General features: G+C 41.6%; 1 protein-coding gene and 1 pseudogene across 1 annotated transcript; one reads left to right on the top strand and one right to left on the bottom strand.

Moving 5' to 3' along the window:
• Positions 1–3,939: 3,939 nt before the first annotated feature.
• Positions 3,940–5,049, top strand: Spz1 (spermatogenic leucine zipper 1). Its single transcript, XM_021634083.1, has one exon. The coding sequence runs from the start codon at positions 3,940–3,942 to the stop codon at positions 5,047–5,049; it is 1,110 nt and encodes a 369-aa protein (XP_021489758.1).
• A 5,775-nt stretch (positions 5,050–10,824) lies between these two features.
• Positions 10,825–20,698, bottom strand: LOC110546888 (ras-related protein Rab-21-like; annotated as a pseudogene).
• Between the last annotated feature and the right edge of the window lie 2,630 nt (positions 20,699–23,328).

The following is a 23,328-nucleotide window of genomic DNA, read 5'->3' as shown; positions in this document are numbered from 1 at the left end:
CATAAAACAAAGATGTCTATTTTGCCAAAATTCCCCACCATATTCAAATTCCCCCTGGGTATTTGAACAGGAACATAAACGGTGGTAGGAGCAGGAGTAGTAATAGTTGTGTGTGTGTGTGTGTGTGTCTATGTGTGTGTGTCTGTGTGTGTGTGTGTCTGTGTGTGTGTGTCTGTGTGTGGTGTGGTGGTAGTGTGTGGTATGATGGCACAGACATGTATACAGTATATGTGGGTTATGAATTTATAGAGACTGGAGGAGGACCTTGGGGTCTTCCTCTATTGCTCCCCATCTTTATTTTTGAGATAGTCTCTCACTAAGTTTGAAGCTTGCAATTTTAGCTAAACTGGCTGGCCAGAGAGCCCCTAAGACCCACCTGTATCTACCCCACGCCAAATTCTGGGGTTACAGGCATGCATGGCCATGTCTGGCTTTCTTCCTGGAGATTTGAACTCAGGTCCTCTTACCTTTACAGCAAAGGCATTTAAACACTGAGCTATCTTCCCAGCCAAAGAGCAATTGTGTTTAAACTCAAATCGTTTTTAAGTATCTATAAATCCACACTTACGTAGATACATGATTGAATGAAAACCTGAATTCTTTACAAAATGCTTTCTATTAATACAAAAAGAATGGGAAGAGGGAATGACATTTGCCATTAGAACAATACTGTAATAAACAGGCTAACTTCACCTGGGGAACTAAAGTCAGCGCACAAGTATGCGGGGAACAAGACCTTTGCATATCCTCAAGGTAATTCATCTAATATTTGTTAGTTACAGAAGGAAAGATGGTAACTGTGCAATAGATGAGTCAACAGTCCCAAGTAAATGGAGTCATGAGATTTAGGAGACCTGCTCTGGGTCATGGCACTTGTGTGACATTCTTGCGTAAAGTACAGATCCTCAGTAAAGTGGTTAGGAATCAGATAAACACAAAATACCTATTTGGTCATCATCAGGAAAGTCCTGGAGGAAACTAGACATGCTGAGGAAGTACATTGTGATTAGGAGCAGAAAAAAGAATTTTAGTGGGGAAACTGGATGACGCAGGAGAATCTGTAGTTTACATGACGGCATTGTGCTGACAGTGTCAACGATTGTATTGTGGTTATACAAGATGCTTGTTAGATGGTGCTTGAGCAGTAGCGTTCCATTTCAGCAACTTTTACCTAAAGTAAAATGTTTGCGAAGCAAGAAGTTAAAAAGTTACTTATAAATTATTATTAGGTATTGCATGTACTCTAGGCTGGCTTTGAACTTTCTAGGCTCCTGTGTCAAGCTTCTTGAGTTTTAGGATGATGGGCACTTGCCACCACAGCCAGCCATAAAAGAAAGAATTTTATCTCTTATCTCTACATGATTATCATCAAAAGTAATAGCTAGTAAAACAACTCCCATAGGAAGCATGTAGTCTCCAAGCTTTCACATGAGAGGAGAAAGCATCTTCAGTTTTGACAGTGGGAAATGATTTGTGCCATTATCGTGTGTTAGGTGCAGTGTGGAGCCATCTGCCACCTGATACTTGTTTCCTTTTGTATTTTGGGAACAGCTCCCTTAAGTTGTCTCATCAGCATGTCCCTGTCACAGTAGCAGTATTTTCTCCTATGCAGAATGACTCTCTTGCCCCCTTTTCTACTTTGTTTTGCCTGCTTCAGAGTGTCTTGGCCCTGGGTAGAACTTAGATAGCTTCCCTGCGTCAGCCCTTGGTTTCAGAATCAAAGCTGTCCGTGTTAGAGATTGGTAACCTCTCTTCCTGCAAATTCGGCCCATCATGGTTTGTCCTCACCCTTCCCTTTGGATGTCCAGGCAGCTGTCACTTGGTACAGAAAGTGGCAAGTCCTAGAGAAAGTTATTTGGAACTGAATCCTCTAGCAGTCCTGGTTCATTCATCCCAGTGCTGACCTCTCAGTCCTCCTAATACTTTTAGGCATATTCTAGAAAAAAAAAATGTGAAAATTTTTTGGTCTGCCCATTTTGGTGCCCATCCTGATTCCACCTTTTAGTATGTTGGCATGGAACTTTAGAAAAATCAGGTATTTCAGAATAAAGAAATCTGATTGGGCAGAAACCACTTAGGCTTTACTCTTGAGTGTCTCCTTTTGATATAGATCATTTCTGGACCAGTTTGTCTAAGTCCTGGCTCTTATTGGTTCATGTGAAATGTTATCTTCACTTCTTTGTATATTATGTATAAATTAGAAAATGATATGTGTGAATAACATCGTATGAAATAAACCTGGTCTTATGTTTTTCTCTTAAAAAAAATCTTGTCCCTCTGATTCAGTTCTTGGGCTGTAGGCCTCTGGAATTCAGGGGCATGTGACCTCTGCCGGGCCAATTATGCTTTTCTTGGCATTCTTTTTCTTATGTTTTTCGAGAAAGTTCCTTGAACTCAAAACCTTTCTGCTTCAGCCTCTTGAGCGCTGGAACTATAAACACATGCCACTGTGCCTAGCAGTTTCTTTTGCACTATTTTTTAAGGGAGAGGGGAGGGAGGGGTCTTGTGACTAGGAGAGAGAGACCATCTCTCAGAGTCCAGAGTGAGGGGAAAGTGGTGGACCGAATGTAAACAGGGAAAGAGCGGAAGTAACGAGAAGAGCAAGATAGTCTTCTTTGGCTCTTCTGCTAGAATCAGGTGAAGAGAAAGTCCTCCTCCTCTGAAAAGGTTAACTGTGTAGGATATAAGCCTGGAGCTGTTAAGACCAGTAAGTGGAGAAACTTAGCAGAGAAAATGTGTTTCACAATCTGAATGTATGTAACTTTCATGATTATTCATTTCGGATAAAGGTCAATAAAGCAAAGGAGGGCTGGGGATGGAGCGCAAGCAAAGGCAGATGGCTTGATTAGCATGCATGAGGCCTGGGATTTGATTTTGCCCTGCAAAAAATAAACCAGAACTTTAAAAAAGAGCCCCTACTACCACCAAAACAAACAAACAAACAAAATCCAAAAGATACTGCTGTGAAGAGACCACAGCAGCTCTTACAAAGAAAAGCATTTAATTGGGGCTGGCTTACAGTTTCAGAATCCATGGTCATCATGGTGGAAAGCATGGTGCAATGCCCGCAGACATGCACGGCGCTGGAGAAGTAGCTGAGAGTTCTACATCTGGCTCTTCAGGCAGCAGGAAGAGAGGTGTACTCTGGGCTTGGAATGGGCTTTTGAAACCTCAAAGCCTGCCCTAGGTGACACACTTCCTCCAACAAGGCCACACTTTGTAATCCTTTCAAATAGTGCCACTGATGACCAAGTATTCAAATCTATGAGCCTCTGGGGGCCATTGTCATTGAAACCACACATCTTCCTCACTCCTTTACAACACCTAACAACAGAAGCAGCAAAGCTGCTGTCTATGGAGCAGTCCTCACCCAGCATGGTGAACTCTCTCTCAATCATACCGTCGGTTGGGACACTGTGCTTGAGGTTGGCATGGTGTGGTATGGTAAGGTTGGGAGTGGGAAGGTAAGGAAGGAAATTACTGAAATGCCCTTAGAATGAAGATCCTAGGAGGACAGAAAGGGGCAAGAACGTTGTAGAGGTCTTAGCTGGGAAAAGTAAGGTTGGTTGTGGTATCTGAGTTGTGGGCAGGAGTTTAAGAGGCTTCCATTGTGATGCAAAGGAAACAGAATGTATGAGTAGTACCCATAAGGGCAATGACAAAATAAAGGGCAATGACAAATCTGACCCCTTTGCTAGGGCCTCAGAATAAACACCAGGAGGCTAGCAGAAGGGGGATGGAGCTCCTGGTGCTCCTTCCCACCCTCTCCCCCTAGGCTGTCTGAGATGTTACCTTCCACCTGAACACCATCTCCCTGGGTCTCAGTCATTAACTCTGGTCTGTAACTCCTGCTTGGTTCCATCTCCTCCACCGACTCACAAGAGACTGCCATCTGTCCTTCCTGGAATCTCTAAGGTTTTATGCCCTCCTCAGACCCTGATGGCCAACTTTGACAGCCCACATGAGAAGCTTGCCCCACCTCAAATCCGTATCCCTAACCAAGGATCATCACCAAACCCGGGGATCACCATTTCTTTCCTTGAGATTGGGTCGCTCCCCCATCTCTGTTGGGACTACATCCCACCACCAAAGAATAGTATTAGTCCAGTAGGAAGAACAGGGACAGTACAGAAATTTAGCAATCTCTTAAAAGACATTAAAGATGTTCTTAAAAGTATAGCAGGCATTGAAGATAAGCCTACAGCAGTCAGGGAGAGTTTTGATGATGCCAGTACTTCTGAGGATGTGTCAAAACTTAAAATCAGAGCTGTTGATAGGAGAAATAAAATGCAACTTAAGGATATGGTGTTTCATTTCGACCCAGAGAGAGAGCAGTACACAAACAAAGCGGAGATGTTTTTGAAAAACCAGAGTGCTAAGAACATGGTGCAGGCATTTACATGGGACGTGTGCGATTCAGAAAAAAGGAGAAGCTTTGACAACTTGAAGCTGAGCGCGGAGAGGGGCCGCTGTGGCTCCTTTATCATACGTGAAGGGTACAGAAAACTCAGGAGCAATATGGAGCAGTTATTACAGGAAGCAGATCACTGGAGTAGGCAGCACAGCGAGCTCAGAGAACTAATAAGGTTATATCAGGAATGCCAGAAAGAAGGAAGCTGTCGAATCTATTCCCAAACCCAGCCCAGCAATGGACAGTCTGCCAAGCGGGAACTAGAGGTGCAGGTGAAGAACCTGAACCGTGATGCACACTCGCTGCATTTGATCGCATCCATGCTCCAGGATGAATGTCAGGTCCTAAAACAGAGGGTAGATATTCTCAACAGCTTCCCTCTCCATGAAGCGGGACCCCTGTATGAGAGGCCAGTGCAGATGTGCGGTGAGCAGGACAGGAAGAGTTCAAGGTCAGCAGAAGCATACAGGATGGAAGCAAGCAAGCACACCATGAAGACAATGGAGGGCATAAGTTCTAGGAAAGACAAGATCTTCAGGACCTCGGATGCCTCTCTTACTAAAAAGGCTCGGAATAACCGCTCCAGCACCCGTGTTGCAAAAAAATCTCTTGCGGGGAAAAGAAGAAGCTTCCACTAGAAACCACCAGAAACAGATCCAACTTCAGCCGTAACTACCATCAACCAAGAGTAGATAGATCTTCTGGTTCCGCCAAGAAAGAGACATAGAATAAGAGGTGTTCGTGTTACCTCAGCAGTTAGAGAAGTTTGGACCTTAACCATTGTGTGAACGTCAACTAAGTGAAGATTCGAATAAAAGCAAGAATAAAAGGAAAGTTTGTTTGTTTTGCCTACTTTTCTTTAACCATATCTGGGGGAAGAAAGGTTCCAAAAGGGAAAAGTACTTACTATGATCTAATTCTGATCTTTTAAAGCTTATTTTCAAGTTAGTGTTTAGTTTTCCTATTCTGTTTGGGTTTTTAATACATAATTTATTTTTTATTTTATGTGCATTGGTGTTTTGCCTGTATGTATGTCTATGTAAGGGTGTCAGATCTTGGAGTTACAGATGTTGTGGGTGCTGGGAACTGAACCCATGTCTAGAAGAGCGTTCAGGATTCTCAACTGCTGAACCATCTCTCCAGCCCTGTATTTGTATGAAATATGCTGGAGTTAAGGGAGAAAATAGCCAAAAAAGGAAAATAATGGTATTAACTACCTTAGAAAGCTTTCACCTCTCATGAATCTACGTCCAGCTCTGCTTTCCCTGCTGTCCCTCTTTGGCTCTCAGCTTGTGCATGAGGGTACGCCAGGCGACTGAAGCCCCTGGGGAAGGATGCCTCAACTTGAATGGAAGGATAGACATGTTTCTAGATTTCTTAATTTTTGTTGTAAAAATTCCCCTCATTCTTCCAAGTGGAGACAGCAGGCTCTCTGCAAGCCCTCTAAGGGGGCTGGATCCGAACTCCAGGACAAACGGAGCATTGTCTCTCCTGGCGATCATGTGCAGAGCAAATAGAAGACACACAGTAGAGTGACCAGAGGCCCCAGTTCCTGAGTTCTTGTACATTCTAAACTGGTGCTGAGGAAGCTATCAAACAGCAAGAAAAACAAATGAAAGAAACAGACAGACAGCCCCCAGAGAGCATGCACTCCTGACAAAAGGCAAGGAAAAGGATAGTGTGATATAGTAGAGACTGCTGACAAAAACCTGTCCAGATACAGTCAAATTGCATGGAGTGTACCATGTGTCTGCTCCGCCATGACATCAGCAGACACTGAGTGGGAAGCCTAGACTGCAGCCTGGTTCCAGAAGAGTGAGGCACAATCACGAGGATTTTTATAAAACCGGAGAGATCTTGGAGAGCAAAGGAGCTCAACAGGTAAGTGCAGCACCGTGGGAGCAGTGAGAATGAAGGGGACTTACTTAACTGGGCTGCATGCTTATATCCCATCTGGGGGTTGGACACTTGGGACTTCGGGCCCAGCTCTGGGTTTTCTAGCTGGAGCCATGACACATGGTTTATCTGTCTGCTGAAGAAATCTGTTTATGCATTGTATACGGAGGACGGGATAAAGTTCAAACAGAGAGAAGCAGACTTTCGTAGCCACGTTCCTTGAAAGTCTGTGAGATAGACGATAGACAGATCATGTATTGGCTAGCTTCAGATTTTTTTTGTTAAGGATGAAAGCAGAGGGATGCTATTATCTTCTGATTCAAACTGGCCTGTTGGGGAGATTTGTTATCTTTCTTTTCTATTTATTTTTATTTTATTCTTTGAGAATTTCACACATACACACACACACACACAAACATACACACACACACACACCGGTTACCCTCTCTGACCTGCTCCCATCCCTGCTGACCCCTTTCTTCTCATTAAGTTCCCTTTAATTGCCATGCTACTTTGTTTGCTTTGCTTTGCTTCTGTGACACTGAGTTAACCAAGGTTGCTTGCCTGAGCTTGGGTAGGGAGTTGTTTGCTAGAGCATGGACATCTCACCTTTCTCTAACTCCTCCCAGACTCCCCCCACCTCTCTACACACCCACATTTACACGCTTTTTCTTTCTCTCAATCTTTTCTCCTCTTTCTGAAAACCGAATAAGCAAAAACAAGAAACATACCCCCAAAACAATAAAAACTAAAATGAACAAGCAAAAATTCAATAAGAAAAAAAAATGCCCAAAGCAAAGCAAAAAGAGACAAAATGTCTACAAAGATAGCATCAAGTTCATTTTGTGTTGGCCAACTACTGGGCATGGCATATTAATCAATGCCCTTTATAGATAGATGTTCGTCTTCTAGGTGCTTTAATGTACTCCCTGAATTTTTGGGTTTTACATGTACCTTAGTAACTTGGTTTTTAAAAATTGATAGTGTATTATTTACTTTAAGTTTTTTTTTCTTGTTTTTAAGAAGGTGTATGTGTGTTGGGGGGGGTTATGGGTGTGGCAAAAAAAGAGCATCAAATCTGTCTTAGGGATATAGATGGCTGCAAGCCACCCTGTCTGGGTGCTGGGAATCAAACTCATGTCCTCTGGAAGAGCAAAAGTCACTCATGACTTCTGAGCTATCTGTCTACCCTCAAATACAACATAGTTACATCCAAATACTATTTGTGATTTGTTTGCTTGTTTTAAACAAGGTCTGACTAAGTAGACCAGACTGGCATCATACTCGAAGAGATCTCTCTGCCTCTGCCATCTAAGTGCTAGGACTAGGAGTGTGTACCACCTTGCCTGGCTTCCATGTTTTTATTTTGTTTATTTTATTTTTGAGACAAGAATTATTGGGTTGGCTAGCTTTGAACTCCCCATGTAGTTGAAGATGACTTTGAACTTCAGATCCTCTTGATTTCATTGTGGGAGCATGTTTAGTTTATCTGGGCCTGCCCAGGGCTCTGTGCATGCTAGGCAAGCAACCCAAGTACTGAGTTCCACGTGCAGGCCCATGCTTTACCTTTAGGTAAGGTGAAACTCTCCTGAAGGGCACTGGTATTTTGTAATTACGGGTGGAAAGGAACAGAATGAAACAAAGTCTCATTCTTGCCAGTGTTCTAGTTCTCGGGGCCTCTAGTTTTTCAAACTGAGTTCTGTAGACCCTTAGGATCAGAAAGAACTTAGATTAGAATTTCAAATTCTAACTGTGACTTAGATAATAATGTGAGCTTTCAAATGTGTTAGTGTTACACATGTTACACATGTTACATGTTAGTGTTACACAGGCATGTTGGAGCTTACCGACAACTTGTATTTGCCCTGCAGAGTGATGCAGTTTGTACAAGCCACAGAAAAGTGTCCTCTGCCATCTGTGTTGTAGTAAATTAAAAAAAAATGAGTGTTGGGCTATATGATGTTTATTATTAGCCCTAAGATTATCACGGTGGTGTTATGTAAGCTGCTATCCCAAAAAATAAAACACAGACACCTGTTAGATTTTATAATTGCCTTATTTTTACCTTCGGGCCAGGCAGATATTTCACTACTCGGTCTCAGTAACCTCACCAGACATCTCTCAGTCCCCATCCAATGCCATCCACCTTAATCATCCTCATCTGGTTCACCTCCCATACATAATCTCTTGGTATTTGCTTTTATTCTTCATCGGGGCCTTTCCACGCCATTATATTGGCATCCTTCCTCCCAATCCCTATTATTTCTTCTCCACCAACCCATCATGGCGTCCTCTTTCTTCCCATCCATCCATCTCCCATGATTCTCTTGAACCAGAAGCCAGGAACCTAGCCACATCCACCCCATTCCACCCTGCCCAGGTATGGGCTGTTTAATCAGCCAGTCAGGTATACTGACTTAGGCAGGTTTACACAATGAGGGTAGGCTTAACCAGATTTTGAAGGCCGGCATCAGAACAACCTCCAACACATCTGTTAAACTAAAGAATATTCGGAAATTCAAGTCATCAATTCCCTTTAAAATATGGATAAATCAGGACTAGAGTGATGGCTCGGCAGTTAGGAGCACTGGCTGCTTTTCCAAAGGACATGAGTTCAATTCCCAGCAACCAAAGGTAGATCACAACTGTTTGTAACTCCAGTTCCAGGGTGCCTGGCACCCTCACACAGATATACATGCAGGCAAAACATTAATGCATATAAAATCAAAATAAATAAATTATTATAAAAATAAAAATATTTTTCTCTGTACTTCCTCTTCTACGTTGTTCCCTCTCTTCAACCGATTCCACTGTTTATTCTATTTCCCCTTTCCAGTGAGATTTAAGCATCCTCCCTTGGGTCCCCCTTGGTAGTTATCTCCTTTGGGTCTGTGGATTTTAGTCTAGTTATCCTGTACTTTATAGCTAAAATCTGCTTATAAATCAGTGTATACCTCGTGTGTCTTTATGGGTCTGGATTACTTCACTCAGGATAATCTTTTCTAGTTCTTTCCATTTGCCTGCAAATTTCACAATTTCCTGATTTTCTTGTTTTTAATAGCTGAGTAGTATTATATAGTGTAAATGTACCACAATTTCTTCATCCACTCTTCAGTTGAGGGACTTCTGGGTTGTTCCCAGAGTCTGGCTATTAGAAATAAAGCTTCTATGAACATATTTGAGCAAATGTCCTTGTTGTATCATAGAGCATCTTTTGGGTATAATCCTGAGGAGTGGTATAGATGGGTCTTGAGGTAGAGCTATTCCCAGTTTTCTAAGAAAGCACTGTATTGGTTTCCAAAGTCGTTATAGAAGTTTGCACTCCCACCAGCAATGGAGGAACGTTCCCCTTTCTAAATCCTCACTGGCATGTGCTGTTCCTTGAGTTTTTGATCTTAGCCATTCTGGCAGGTGTAATCAGAGTTGTTTTGATTTGCATTTCTGTTATGACTAATGACATTGAACATTTCTTTAAGTGCTTCTCAGAGATCAGACTTGTGATGGAAGAGGTGGGGAAACAGATTGCTTGCAGAGATGGACAGGGGCAAGCTAAAGACAAAAGGTCCAAGTCAATGTCTTTGATTAAATACTAGACTGAAATTTATATTACCTAAATATAAATCTTGGAGACATGTGTGCATCTTGTGGGAAAAAATGGAAAGGGAACCATAAACAGAAGACATTATGAAGGAGGGAGGAGTTCAGAACACATGTGACATGAGAGGAGACAGGACACTGCTGGAGGTGGAATAGTATAAGGGAAGGCTACAGGACCACTCAGACCCGTGTCACAACTTTGGATTCAGTCTGGCTCTGCCACTTTCTAGTTATACGATCTTGAAAAAATTAGTCTCTCCAAGCCTCAGTATTTTAAAACTATTAGATGGGTCTAAGAATACTAGCTGTTTTGTAGAGAAAATGGATCAGTTTAACACTGATGCAAAGTTCTGATGCAGGTATGAATGGTTATACATTTTGGTAGAAAACCAATGTTTTCATTTCGTTCAGTTTACATAAGTTGAATTGAAAAACCTTAAGTTAATCAATGACAACAGCCACTGTTTTGGCAATGATCCAGGGCCAATCCTGACTGGTCACTGTATTTTATGCAAGTATAGGCTATGGACATACCTAGACAGACAAATTGCTTATTTAAAAATTGTTCTTTTTAAGCAGACACTTAAGTGGGGAGCTGTAATTTTTGGCAATGAAATATTATAAAAGTATCTGGTTTAAAGGAATATAAATGAAGCCTTTAAGTAGGTCTTTTCTACGTGCATATTATGCCTCATTAAAGAAAAAAAAAACATAAAAAAGCCATTGGTAATTGCTTTGTTAACATCTGTAGAAAGTGCCAATTCTCTGGTCACAAACTCCACCAAGTTTAGCACTTAAGGTCTCTGCAGTGTTATAAACGTAATTGGAAATACTGTTAAATCGATAACTCCATTGGGAAAATGATGTGACTTGGAATATGGCAGTCTTCATGTTCAGGGCCGTGATCCACAGTTCTGTTTTTACCCAGAAGAGCAGCATCTTCCCCTGCTGCTCAGAGCTTGAGGGTCATCATGTCCTGGATGCCTAGCGCCCCGGCCTGACTGGAGCCCTTGCCTTTTAACCTCTCATCCACTTGCACTGTTTCTGTCATTCTTTCACAAAGATCAAGAAAGAGTTCCCCAACTCCTTTGTTTTGTTTAGAGGAACTATGATAATGTTTCCCTCTCACAGACTCTGCATATGATTCTGTTTCTTGAAAGGGAACATGTTTCTCCTTTTCCAAGTCTATTTTATTACCAACCATACACAAACAGACTTCATTTCCCAACATTTTCCATAATTCTTTGACCCAGTTTTTTACCTTCTGAAAAGAATCTTCATCTGTTACATCATAAACTAAAACAGCTCCGTTCGAATCTTAGTAGTAAATTGGACCCAATGCATTTCTCTAAATCTCCCATAGAGCAAGGTTTACTATTTTCCCAATGATATTTAACTTCCTTGTTCGATAACCTGCCAGGTGGTGCTGCGCTTGTCTTTGAACTTGCTCTCGCAGTAGTGCAGCAACAGCGACCACGTCCTCCCCACGCCCCTTCCCTGAGCGTCACCACCTGGAAGGCGTCCTGCCCCGCAGCCGTGCCCGCTCCTCCTGGGCACGGCCCTTCACCCACCGAGGAGCCCAGGACTCTTCACCGCGTCCTCCACGGGCAAGGCCTGAGAGGGCCAAGAGAAAATCCCAGAATGAAAGGCCCCGGCCACTACGTCAGGGACCCGAGACCAGAGGAGAGCTCCTTCTCCTCCCTCTTCAAAGATCATTTTAATATGCCTTAGTATACATGGTTTTTTAGTCTAAACTCGTGGACATCAGTTACGAAAGTAAAATTCCTGGAGAAAAATAATCATCACAATGTTTAGTCACTTCTGACATTGTTTTCTTTTTTCAGAGATAAAGATAGAGAGACAGAGAGGATAACTCAGTAAAGTGCTCTGCCATTACCATGAGTTCTTGAGCTCATTCCCTAGCACCATTGTGAAAATCAAGGCATGATGGCAGAGATGAGTGTAATCTAGTCGCTGAGGAAGCAGAGACAGCCCGATTCCTGGAGCTTACTGGTAAACCAGTCTAGACTAGTCAGCAAACCCCATGACCCAGTGAGAGACCTTGTCTCAACAGCAAGGTGAATGGCTCCTGAAAATGGAAAGCCAAAATTGACCTCTGACCTCCATGCAACATACACTTGTACCCACACACCTGCGCACATGGCAATGAGTAATTTTATGGGAGTATAAACGATCTTTTTGTATTGTATGGTTGCGGTGGGACCATACCCAACTGTGTGTTTGGTATCTTTAGACTGTCTAGTTTTTGAGATAGTGTCTGTGACCCGCCCCCTCCCCCACCCCTCTCCCCACCCCCCTCTTCAGAGATTGTTGGCAGATATTGGTCCATTGAGGGCAAAGGGAACAGAATGGAAGAATGGGAGATTTGGATGGCCTGTGAATATGATGCAAATGACAGACTTCTGGGACCAGCTTCATCGAGGCAGTTCAACTTTATTTGGGGTGATCAAGAATTATACAGACCTTTGGGGAGGGGGTAGAGATTTCTAGGGTGGGTATAGATCGTTGGCTCAGGGCTTAAGATACTGGAATGCCTCATTTGCGTGGAGAGGGATTCCAGAAATCCCAGGTGCTTGCTTAGTGGAGAGTTTTTATGAGGAGAAAGGAACTTGAACCTGTACTTTCCCTAAGGACATTCCTCAGGTGGAGGGTGTGGGGAACAGGGCTCCCCACTGACAAAGAAAGCCCTCTATTTTGTGCTGAGCTCAGGGATTTCCTGTCATGGTGGACTTGCAGCTGCAGGGTTTCCTGACAAGTGTTTCATCACTGAACTTGAAGTTTTCACCATTTAGACTGGTTGGCCAGCGCTGGGATTATAGATGCACAGCATCAGGCCCAGCTTGTAATGCTCAGATCTTAAGGTCCCCTCAGACCAGCAGGAGCCGGACCACGTACGCAAGAGCAAACAGCTTTATTCTGCTTAAGCTGGGTCTCTCTACTGTCACTACTGTCTCTACTGTCACTCTCCTCTCTACTGGATCAGAGAGGAGAGCCAGAGCAAGAGCCCAGAATCCCCAGGTTAGCAGTTACACGATTGGATGATATTCAGCAAGGGCAAGCTTGTTACAAACTAACATAACTAACATTAAGTGAGCTATCTGTAGACCTCAGGAATGTTCGGTCAGTGGGCTTCCCAGCACAAGGCCCCACTGTGAGATAAGCTACCTTCCCATTCTTGTGGTTACCTCCAGGCTATTTTTTGGGTAGGAAATTTTATGGTTTTCTTATTCCTGGAATTGGTGACTTATGGCCTAGTTCCTAGGACTGATGACTTTTGGGGTAGAGGGTCAGGCCTAGTCCTTTCAAGCTTAAGTGGTGTTAGAAATCCAAATTCATACCCTCATGTTTTTTAAGCAAGGAATTCTCACTGAGCCATCTCCCCAGCCTTGGGAGTATGAACAGCCCAGTTTTAAAATGTACCATCCTATACTTCCCAATAATTCTTTGAAGTTTAGGCAATTATATTTTATACTGTAGCGATAGAATTAAGATATTCTTAATTTTTTTTAATTAGCCATGTACAGTGAATATGCTTCACTGGTAATTCTGTGGGAAAACAGGCCCTTTCTATACTATTGGCAGGCACGCAAATCAATGGAATTTACAGAAGGGAAAATTACCAATTCGTTTTATTTTGTAACCCAGTATTTTTTTCTTCTGAGAATTTATAGCATAGATACAGCTATACTCGGGGAATAGAGCAAGATGAATATTGCCACTGTAGATTTGTATGTGTGCACACATGTCTCTGTGTATGTATGTACATAACTCTTTGCATGTGTGAGTGCATGTGTCAGGGGGAGCATGCACATATGTGTGGCAGCTCTAGGTCTCCTATCGGTCTCCACCTTGTCTTTGCAGACAGGGTCTCTTGCTAAAGCTGGAGCTCACCAGTTTGGCTAGACTGGCAGCCCAGCAGTCCCAGGGATCTTTGTGGCTCTGCCTCCCCAGTGCTGAGATTACAAGTACACCATCGTTCTGGCTTTTTTCCCCTTTTGTTTTTTTGTTTCTAATGTTGGTGCTGGGGATTCAAAGTCAGGTCCTCATGCTCGTGTGGCAAGCACTTCACCAAGAAAGCCATCTTCTCAGCACCTATCACATAGTTCTTCCTCCTTCTATTGAAAACATTCCTTTCTCACGTACTATATCCTGATTACAATTTTCCATCCCCTACTCCTCTCCTCCCTTCCTTTCCTCCCAACTGGATACACTCCCTTTCTGTCTCTCATTAGAAAAGAACAGGCTTCTAAGAAATAATAATGAAATATAACAAAATAAAAATCATAAGATAAAACAAAAACTCTCACATCAAAGTTGAATAAGACACACCAACTGAAGAAAAAGAGCCCAAGGAAACGTATATGAACCGGAGATCCACCTCTTCCACACTCAGGAATCCCATAAAATACTACACTGGAAGCTATAACATATACACTCTGTATATTGACTAGTATATGCCTGGTTAAGTAAGTCATGAATTACAAATCCAGATGTTGACCAGCATATGACAGGTTAAATAAATCATGGATTATAAATTTGGACTGGAATACTATATTATGCAAGTATAAAAAAGAATGAAGAAAAACATAATGTTTCTAAAAGAAATGAAAAATTAAAACAACTAAAAACAAAACCTAAGGACACAACTGTCATGTGTTCTATGCTAGTTTCCTCCATATTAAAACATTCCCCCAGGGGAGTTTGTGGGGGGGCATGAGTCTCAGGAAGTAAAACAAAGGTCCCATATCTGGGAGAATAACAACTTGGGAGATTCTGGCAGCGCCTCCTCAGGATCAGAAAAGGGACTGTATGCCTGCTGGGAGGCTCTAAGCAGTAGAACTGCAAAGAGGGGTACCCATCCATCAGCAGCTCTAGCAGTAATCACAGTGCCGATGTGGACTTTTCATAACACAGCTCCTCACCCGGCTCAGTTAGGGCTTCTATTGCTATAATGAAACACAATGACCAAAAAGCAAGTTGACTGTGGGTGGGTTTATTCAGCCTTCAGTTATAAAATAACTCCTCACCCATTTACCCATAGTAACCCCAATAAAAATTCACTGACTTACCAAGTTGATTTCAGTGCATTGTTAGTTTGTTCCGCTGTGGGTTTGTTGTGCCTGATTCTCAAGATCCCAAAAGACCACCAGGAGTCGAGTCTGTTGCAAAACACATGATAATCTTTTTATTCCAAGCTATAGCTTGGGCTCACACCCTCACCATCGCAGTGATTGAGAGCAGAAAGCCTTGTGCTCAGGGCAGGTGGGTGATTTAAAGAGTCCAGTCCTTCTCAGCATGCCCAAAGCAGGGGAATTTCTGCCTGGCAAGCATCTGTTGGTTGAAACACAAAAGGGAATGTTGCATTTTGAACTGATTGGCTATAGAAAGGCCCCCAACCATTAACTGTCTGGCTTCCCTTGTTTGGCTGTCCTGGGGGAGAAGGACCATCTGGGTCAGTTTCCTAGCAATGGTATCTCTAGTGGGCAGGGAAAGAATGCAGTAAGGCTGGTTCTTCCCTGCCAGTGGCTTGTCATGTCTCCACCTGTCTGGCCTTTGTTCAGGCTTGTGCTTTAAACTTTAAACCGATAACTCAAAAAACTAAATTTTAATTCTTTGGTCTCTCAGGTTCCCTTTCTGGGGTGAATAGATTTGTGTGTTATATCATCTGGGCAAAAGTAAGTTTAAAAACACTATATAGTCAATCAATTCCACAACTGCATACACTGCCAGAAGAATGAAAACTAGTGCCTGGCAGAAATATCTGCACTCCCAAGTACATGCAGCATTATTCACAATAGCCAGCACAAAAGGATCCTTGGGAACTTCTGGCTTACTGCAAAGTCAATTTGGCTGAGCAGGATTGTAGATGGCTTTGAAAAGAAATTTAATGCTGTCCTAGTTAGGATTTCTATTGCTGTGATGAAACACTATGACCAAAAAGCAAGTTGGGGAGGAAAGAGTTTATTCAGTTAACACTTTCACACTGCTGTTCGTCATCACACTGCTTTCAGGCAGGAACCCAGGCAGGGCAGGGACCTCGAGTGGAGGCTATGGGGGGCAGGGTGGGAGTGCTCTTTATTGGCTTGTTTCACATAGTTTGTTCAGGCTGATTTCTTATAAAACCCAGGGCCAAAAGCACAGTGATGATACCATCTGCAATGGGCTGCACCCTCTCCCATTAATCACTAATTGAAAAAAATGCCTCAGAGCTGGATCTCATGGAGGCATTTCTTCAACTGAGGCTCCTCCTCAGCTTATAGCAAGCTGAGACACAAAACCAGTCAGTATAAATGCCTTAAGATTCCTGGGCTAGCTACTGGAGAGATGGCTCAGAAGTTAAGAGCAATGGCTGTTCTTCCAAAGGTCCTGAGTTCAATTCCCAAGAACCGTATTGTGGCTCTCAACAATCTACAATGAGATCTGGTGCCCTCTTCTGGCATGCAGGCATACATGCAGGCAGATCACTGTGTACATAATAAATAAATAAATCTTTAAAAAGGAAAAGATTTCTGGGCTAGAGGATAAACACACTGTCCAGGTAGTATAGGCGATCACAGTGAGACCCTTCTATGGGCAGAACAGCTTACTGGGAGACATACTGCCAGGGTGTCTTATGAGAGTAGCGTGTAGCAGCTATTGGGAAAGCAAGCAGGTTTTCTATGATAGCAGATGGGAGATTTGAGCAGGATGTTCTGGTTAATTGGGAACTAGATGGACTTTGCCTGAGGTAGCTGGTTACTATGGGCAGAGAAGGAAAGTAGCAGCTTTCCTGATAAATGGAAATCCACATAATGAGATTTCTGGAGAAATCTCATCATTTTTGTTTATTGAATAAGAATCCAGCCTGGGTTGGTTCTCTGCCATCATCTTAGGACATTGCCAGCAGCACTGCCATTTTCTGGAGCTTTGTGACCTAACAGGTAGATGCTGAGGAAAAGGGAAGTGATTATGTTGAGTTCATGTTTCTCACAAAGATCTGAAGCAAGAATGTGGAAACAGCTCCAGAAAATGAAAACCATGATTCCTTTTGATCAGATGGCCATTGACAATTTGCATGAAGTCTTACCAGAGACCAAATTAGACAAGAAGTATTGAGAGCCCAGGAAAAACCTGTGACCCTTGCAATACAAACTTCGGACATTAAAAATAAAAGTAATTATACAATTATATTAAAGAATCCTCAGATAAATAGGTAAGGATTTGTTATTTTCTTAGAGACTACAGTCAATTACAGGAAGTTACAGAAGCTTTTTTTCTAGAAATATATAAAAATAGAATGATATGAAACAAACACATTTGTTTTGTAATTTATACATTTTTATAGCCAATGTCATCCTAGTAAATATTTTAAGATGTTTCACATGCAAACATGGAAAACCTTAAGAGGTATAGGCTACCATGATAAATAGAATGTCCTCCATAAATGACAGGAATCAGAATTTATTTTAAAGTAGAAATGTATTATTATTTGTTCATAAGTACTGGGTGAAGGAATTTTAATTTTTATCACATTGTTGTAAGTCAGAACTTGTTTACATGTTCCTTTGCTTTGCATTGGGATTAACGCTATATGAGTAACTTCTCAGCAGCTTGGTTAAAATAAGCATCAGGTGTAAATTGGCTTCAGAGCAATGGCTCACCAAGAAATCCCTCCTCTTTGTCATAAAAATGAAGAGCAAATCATTGAGTATGAACAAGAGTGATTGTTTTCAGGGGGGCATTTATGCAGTGTTTATTGCTTAAACTCAACAATGTAGCTTGTTGTCTCTTAAAATGCATTTTTAAAATGTTTTTTAGCTGTCTGGCTTTGTAGCCACAGCGGCAGCCAATACTAGACAGGATTTGGCAACAGGGATGCCAGGCCGCAGTGAGAAAGCATCTGAAATGTTAATTTGTCACAGACAGATGCAGACTGCACACCTGCATGTGTATACATCAAGTGCTGCTGGGAAACAAGGCCACCACCCTTCTGAGGACGTGCAACTTGATGAGTGCCAGCACTCAAGATGTAGGAATGAGAAGGAAGCAGGCATGGCTATCCTTTACATTTCACTTCACATCAGGATGATTGTTTTCTCCCTGCCCTTGAACAACGTGTGTGTGTGTGTGTGTGTGTGTGTGTGTGTGTGTGTGTACAGGACACCCGTGTATCACTGCTCCAAGGGGCCAGAAGAGGTTGTTGGGTCCCTTGGAGCTGGGGTTACCGGTCTCACAATGTGGGTATCAGGATTTGAACTTAGGTCTTCCTGGAAGAACAGCTGATGCTCAACTACCCTTCTTTTCTGTTTTCAATTTCTATTTGCTATGCTGGCCTCAGCCCTACAAGGATTCTTAAGTTCCTCTCTAGTTTCTGTTTTGTTTTGTTTTTTAACGTGGTGGTTGAAAATGATTCACAAATGCATATGCACACCAAACTGAGGTCATGGAAAGCCTTTAACCACACAGAGGCAGATACAAAGCCAAGATTTACTACCCAGCACCTGTATGATTTTGTTACTTAATTACATAGGGACTTAGTTTTCTTTTCTGATACAGCCAGTCATAGTGAGGTTATAGTGATGGTCCAAGAAATGTTTCAGAAATAGCTAATTCAGTAGGCAAAGAGGCAATATTTGATTTATTTTATTTCAAAATAAAAGCTGTTATTTCTCATTTTGAAAATTAAATACCCACTCATACACTAAACAAATAAATTTTGAAAATGAAATACTGAGTGGGATTCTAAAGAGATTCTACTTTCATTGAAGGTAGAGATTGATTTTAACCCCCCAGGGTAAATATGTAAGCAAGCAAACACTAGTCACTTGCTGGGGGAACATCAGTGCAGCAGGAAACCAGAGCAGTCATAAGCAGCCTACAGCAGGAATTTGAAAGACAGCCATATCCATCACCGTCTAGCCAAGAAAATGGAACTGAGGTTTTCGATAAAAGAAATTCAAAGTGGGAAAGTTCCAAAAAGTGCTGGCAACAGGAGCTCAGTGAGGCAGCCGGGAGCTAACAAAGGGCAGGAATTTGCTGCTGCTCCCACAGCCAGAAGACAAAGTAGGCAGGAGGTAGAACCAGAGCTAAGGGAATTGGAGAGCAGTGGGCCCATACACAAGATTTGCCTGACAGGCCACACACAACAGAGACAGAAAGGAGAACAAATCTGTGGACCTCCAAACCTTGTTCTTCTAGGGATTGACATCTTAACCTGAAACCAGTAGTCAAAACACATGTGGAAGGCAGTTTGGAGGGTGTGGGTCAGCTTCCCATTGCCTTAACAAAATGTCCAAAATTATCAGCTTATGAGGAGAAAAAGGTTGTTTGGCCCAAAATGTGGGAAAATTGACTGACTGGCTCCAGTGCTTTGGGACCAATGACATATATGACCACTTTATGACCAGGAGGCAGAAAGAGAAAGAGAGGGATCAGGCCCTAATACCTTTTCAAGTGCATGCCCCCAACAACAGAAAGACCATCTATTATGCTTTGCTAATGCCTTAGCATCCTCAGCTGGAGACCAAGCCTTCAAGAAGACACTTAACCGATGATTGAAGCGATCAGTGTTCTATGGTCTAGAGCAGCATAAAGAGAACAGAGAATGGTCCCGAGAGTAAGACAAGAAATGACCAGAGTCCCTCCAGTCACAGTTATTCTCCATAGGTCTGTTTACATGTGTAGAACAAAGTCACAGAGTAGGCGGTTCATAGATTTTGACTTTTTCTTTCTGTAGCATCAGTTTTCTGACTCAGGACTTAATGGATGAACAACAAGATACTGAAATCCCATACTATAATTAAATAGGAAGAAAGTTCGTGGGTGTTAGGTTTTGCAGTAGAGAACTTTGGTGGGTCAGTGCCAAGGTGTGCCATAGACCACACAGCACAACAGATCTCACACAAGGAATTCATTGGGGTTGGGCAGCAAAAAACCCACTTGGAGTGGGGACATAAGAGTCAGAGAGAGACAGAGGCAGACAGACACAGCAAGAGAGCAGTCAGGGACCTTTTAAAAGGCTGGCGACTGGTGATGATGTAGCTGCTGGCACTGAGTTGCTGAAGGCAGGCTAGGGAATGCCTGACTTCTAACAGTGGGTGTTCCATATCAGGAGAGTAGTGAGCAGTCCAGAACAAAGTGTGACAGCCAAACACAACTGTAAGTAATGGCTTACTACCATAAGCAGATAAACTCCATTCCTCATAGGTAACAAAGCAGAAAGCAACTATAATGGAACCATCTGCAATAAACCAAAGTGATGGTAGGTTGCACCAGAAAATAAGAAGATGCATTTTGGAAGTCAGAGCCAAGATTTGCCAATGACTCTGAGAAAATACGAGGGGAAGAAGAGAGGATATAAGTGCTGTGCCCATGTTTATTCTGAGCAACTGGAAGGATAAACCCACTCACCAGAATGTGCAGGAAAGTGAACACAAAAAGGATTTCAGGAGCAAGGTTTTGGTTTTCAATATACATAATTTAAATATTTTTGTTTTTAAATTCCCACTCAACCCATTTTTCTGAAGCCTCAAGATCTTCCAGTCTCCAAGATCATCCAGCATTCAGCCCATGGTCCTACCTGCCTTCCTGAAGAGGCCTGCTGAACTGGACCCTAGGATCATCCAGATTAGACCCTCCTATACCGACTGGTACCCTGTCCGGGGGTTCAAGCGGCACCCAGCCAGCAGAGGAGAGCTGCAGGCTGTTCCCTGAGTTCCAGCTTCCAACGTACAGTTCCACCTGTCTTCCCCAGAAGGGCTCCCAGGCCCCAGCGTCATCCATCCTCTGGCCCATGGCTCTCCCTGTCTTCCTGAGGAAGCCTGCAGGGTCACCAAAGACCAAAAAATATTTTCAACAGAATCAGAGAAGAAAATTTCCCCAATATAAAGAAAGAGATGCCTATAAACATACAAGAAGCCTACAGAACACCAAATAGATTGGACCAGAAAAGAAAATCCTCTTAATATTAAGAAAATTTTATTTAATATTTATTTTTATTAATAAAAATAAATAATAATAAAAATTATTAAATATGTTCTTAATATTTTAATATTAAGAAAAATATTAAGAAAATTTTCTTAATAGATTGCACATACCAAAGTTAAATCAAGATCAGGTAAATAATTTAAATATTTCCCTAAGGAAATAGAAGCAGTCATCAAAAGCCTCCAAACAAAAAAATCCCACCACATAATACTGAAACCACTAAATGTACAGAACAAAGAAAGAATATTAAAAGCTTCAAGGAAAAAAGGCCAAGTAACATATAAACAAAATTACACCTGACTTCTCAACAGAGACTCTAAAAACCAGAAGACCCTGGGCAGATATCTTGCAAACTCTAACACCGCATATGTCAGCCCAGGCTGCTAAACTTTCAAAACCAAAACTTTCAATTATTGTAAATATTCCATGAAAAAAAATTAAACAATATCTATGCACAAATCCAGCGCTATAGAAAATACTAGAAGGAAAACTCCAACACAAGGAGGTTAATTACACCCAAGAAAACACAGGAAAAGAAGAGAACAGACACATAGTATCACCACCAACATCAAAATTACAGGGACTAACAATCATTGGCCATTAACATCTCTCCACATCGATGGACTCAATTTATCCCCCCAAAAGACACATGCTAACAAAATGAATGTGTAAACAAGATCCATCATTTCTCAGCATACAAGAAACATACTTCACCAACAAAAATAGACATTACCTCAGAGTAAAGAGATAGAAAAAAAGTTTTCCAAGCAAACAGGCCCAAGAAGCAAGCTGTAATAGCCATATCTAATATAATAGACTTTCATCCAAAATTAATCAACAGAGATGGGGAAGGACACTTTATACTTAACAAAGGAAAAATCCCCCAAGAGAACATCTTAATTCTGAACACCTATGCCCCAAATACAAGGACATTCACGTTTGTAAAAGGAACATTACTAAGGCTTAAAACACACATCAAATCCTACACATTAACAGTGTAGGGAGACTTCAACACCCCACTCTCACCAAAGGACAGGTCATTGAGACAGAAATTAAACAGAGAAAGAATGAAACTAACAGATATCATGAATTAAATGGACCTAACAGATATTTATAGAACTCTTCACCTAAACACAAAAGAATATACCTTTTTTTTCAGCATTTCATGCAACTTCCTCCAAAATCAACCATATAGTCTGGCACAAAGCAAGCCTCAACTGATACAAGGAAATTGAAATAACACCTTGTATCTTATCATATCACAATGAATTAAAGCTGTACTTCAACAACAACAGGAAGCTTATAATCTTACAGAAACTGAACAACTCTCTACTCAGTGACCACTAGGTCAGGGATGAATCAAAGAAAGAAAGACTTCCTAAAACTCAATGCAAATGAAGAAATAACATACCCAAACTTATGGGACACAATGAAAGCAGTGTTAAAAAGAAAGTTCATAGCACTAAGTGCCAACATAAAGAAATTGGAGCATTCTCATACTAGCAACTTAACAGAATACCTAAAAGTTCTAGAACAAAAAGAAGCACATACATCTAAGAGGAGTGATAGCAGGAAATAATCAAACTCAGGGCTGAAATCAATATATTAGAAACAAAGAGCAATACAAAGAATCAATGAAACAAAGAGCTGGTTCTTTGAGAAAATCAACAAGATAGACAAATCCTCAGCCAAAGTAAAAGGCAGAGGTACATAATAAGATCAGAAAGGAAAAGGGGAACATTACAACAGAGGCTGAGGAAATCCAAAGTCTTACTTTAAAAACCTCTATTCCACAAAATTGGAAAATCTAAATGAAATGGACAATTTTCTTTTTTGTTTCAATTTGGTTTGGTTTTTTATTTATTTTTATTTTATTTTTTAATAATACTATCTAAGATTTATTTATTAATTCATTATGCATACAGTATTCTGCCTGCATGGCAGAAGAGGGCATCAGATTTCATTACAGTTGGTTGTGAGCCACCATGTGGTTGCTGGGAATTGAACCACAGTCACCTTGATAGCTAAATAACACAAAGCGCCAAAAAAGAAAGAGAATTTCAGATCAAGTTCTCTCATGAATATTGATGCAAAAATACTCAATACAGTACTCACAAACCAAATCCAAGAACACATCAAATACATCTTCCACTATGATCAAGTAGGCTTCATCCCAGAGCTGCAAAAACCCATCAATGTAATCTATCATACAAACAAACTGACAGAAAAAAAAATCACATGATCATCTCATTAGATACAGAAAAGGCTTTTGACTAAATGTAATACCCCTTCATGGTAAAAGTCTTGGCAAGATCATGGATACAAGGCCCATACCTAATATAATGAAGGTGATATACAGCAAGCCTATAGCCAACATCAAATTAAATGAAGAGAAACTCAAAGCAATTCCATTAAATCAGTGACAAGACCCTACTCTC

Source organism: Meriones unguiculatus, chromosome 2, assembly GCF_030254825.1.
Source record: "Meriones unguiculatus strain TT.TT164.6M chromosome 2, Bangor_MerUng_6.1, whole genome shotgun sequence".
NCBI classification, from domain to species: Eukaryota; Metazoa; Chordata; class Mammalia; order Rodentia; family Muridae; genus Meriones; species Meriones unguiculatus.
Note: the sequence above shows the minus strand (reverse complement) of the source record. Positions and strands in the feature narration are given on the sequence as shown.

Coding starts and splice junctions, on each gene's coding strand:
- Spz1 (XM_021634083.1), top strand. CDS start 3,940: ATGGCCAACTTTGACAGCCCACATGAGAAGCTTGCCCCACCTCAAATC.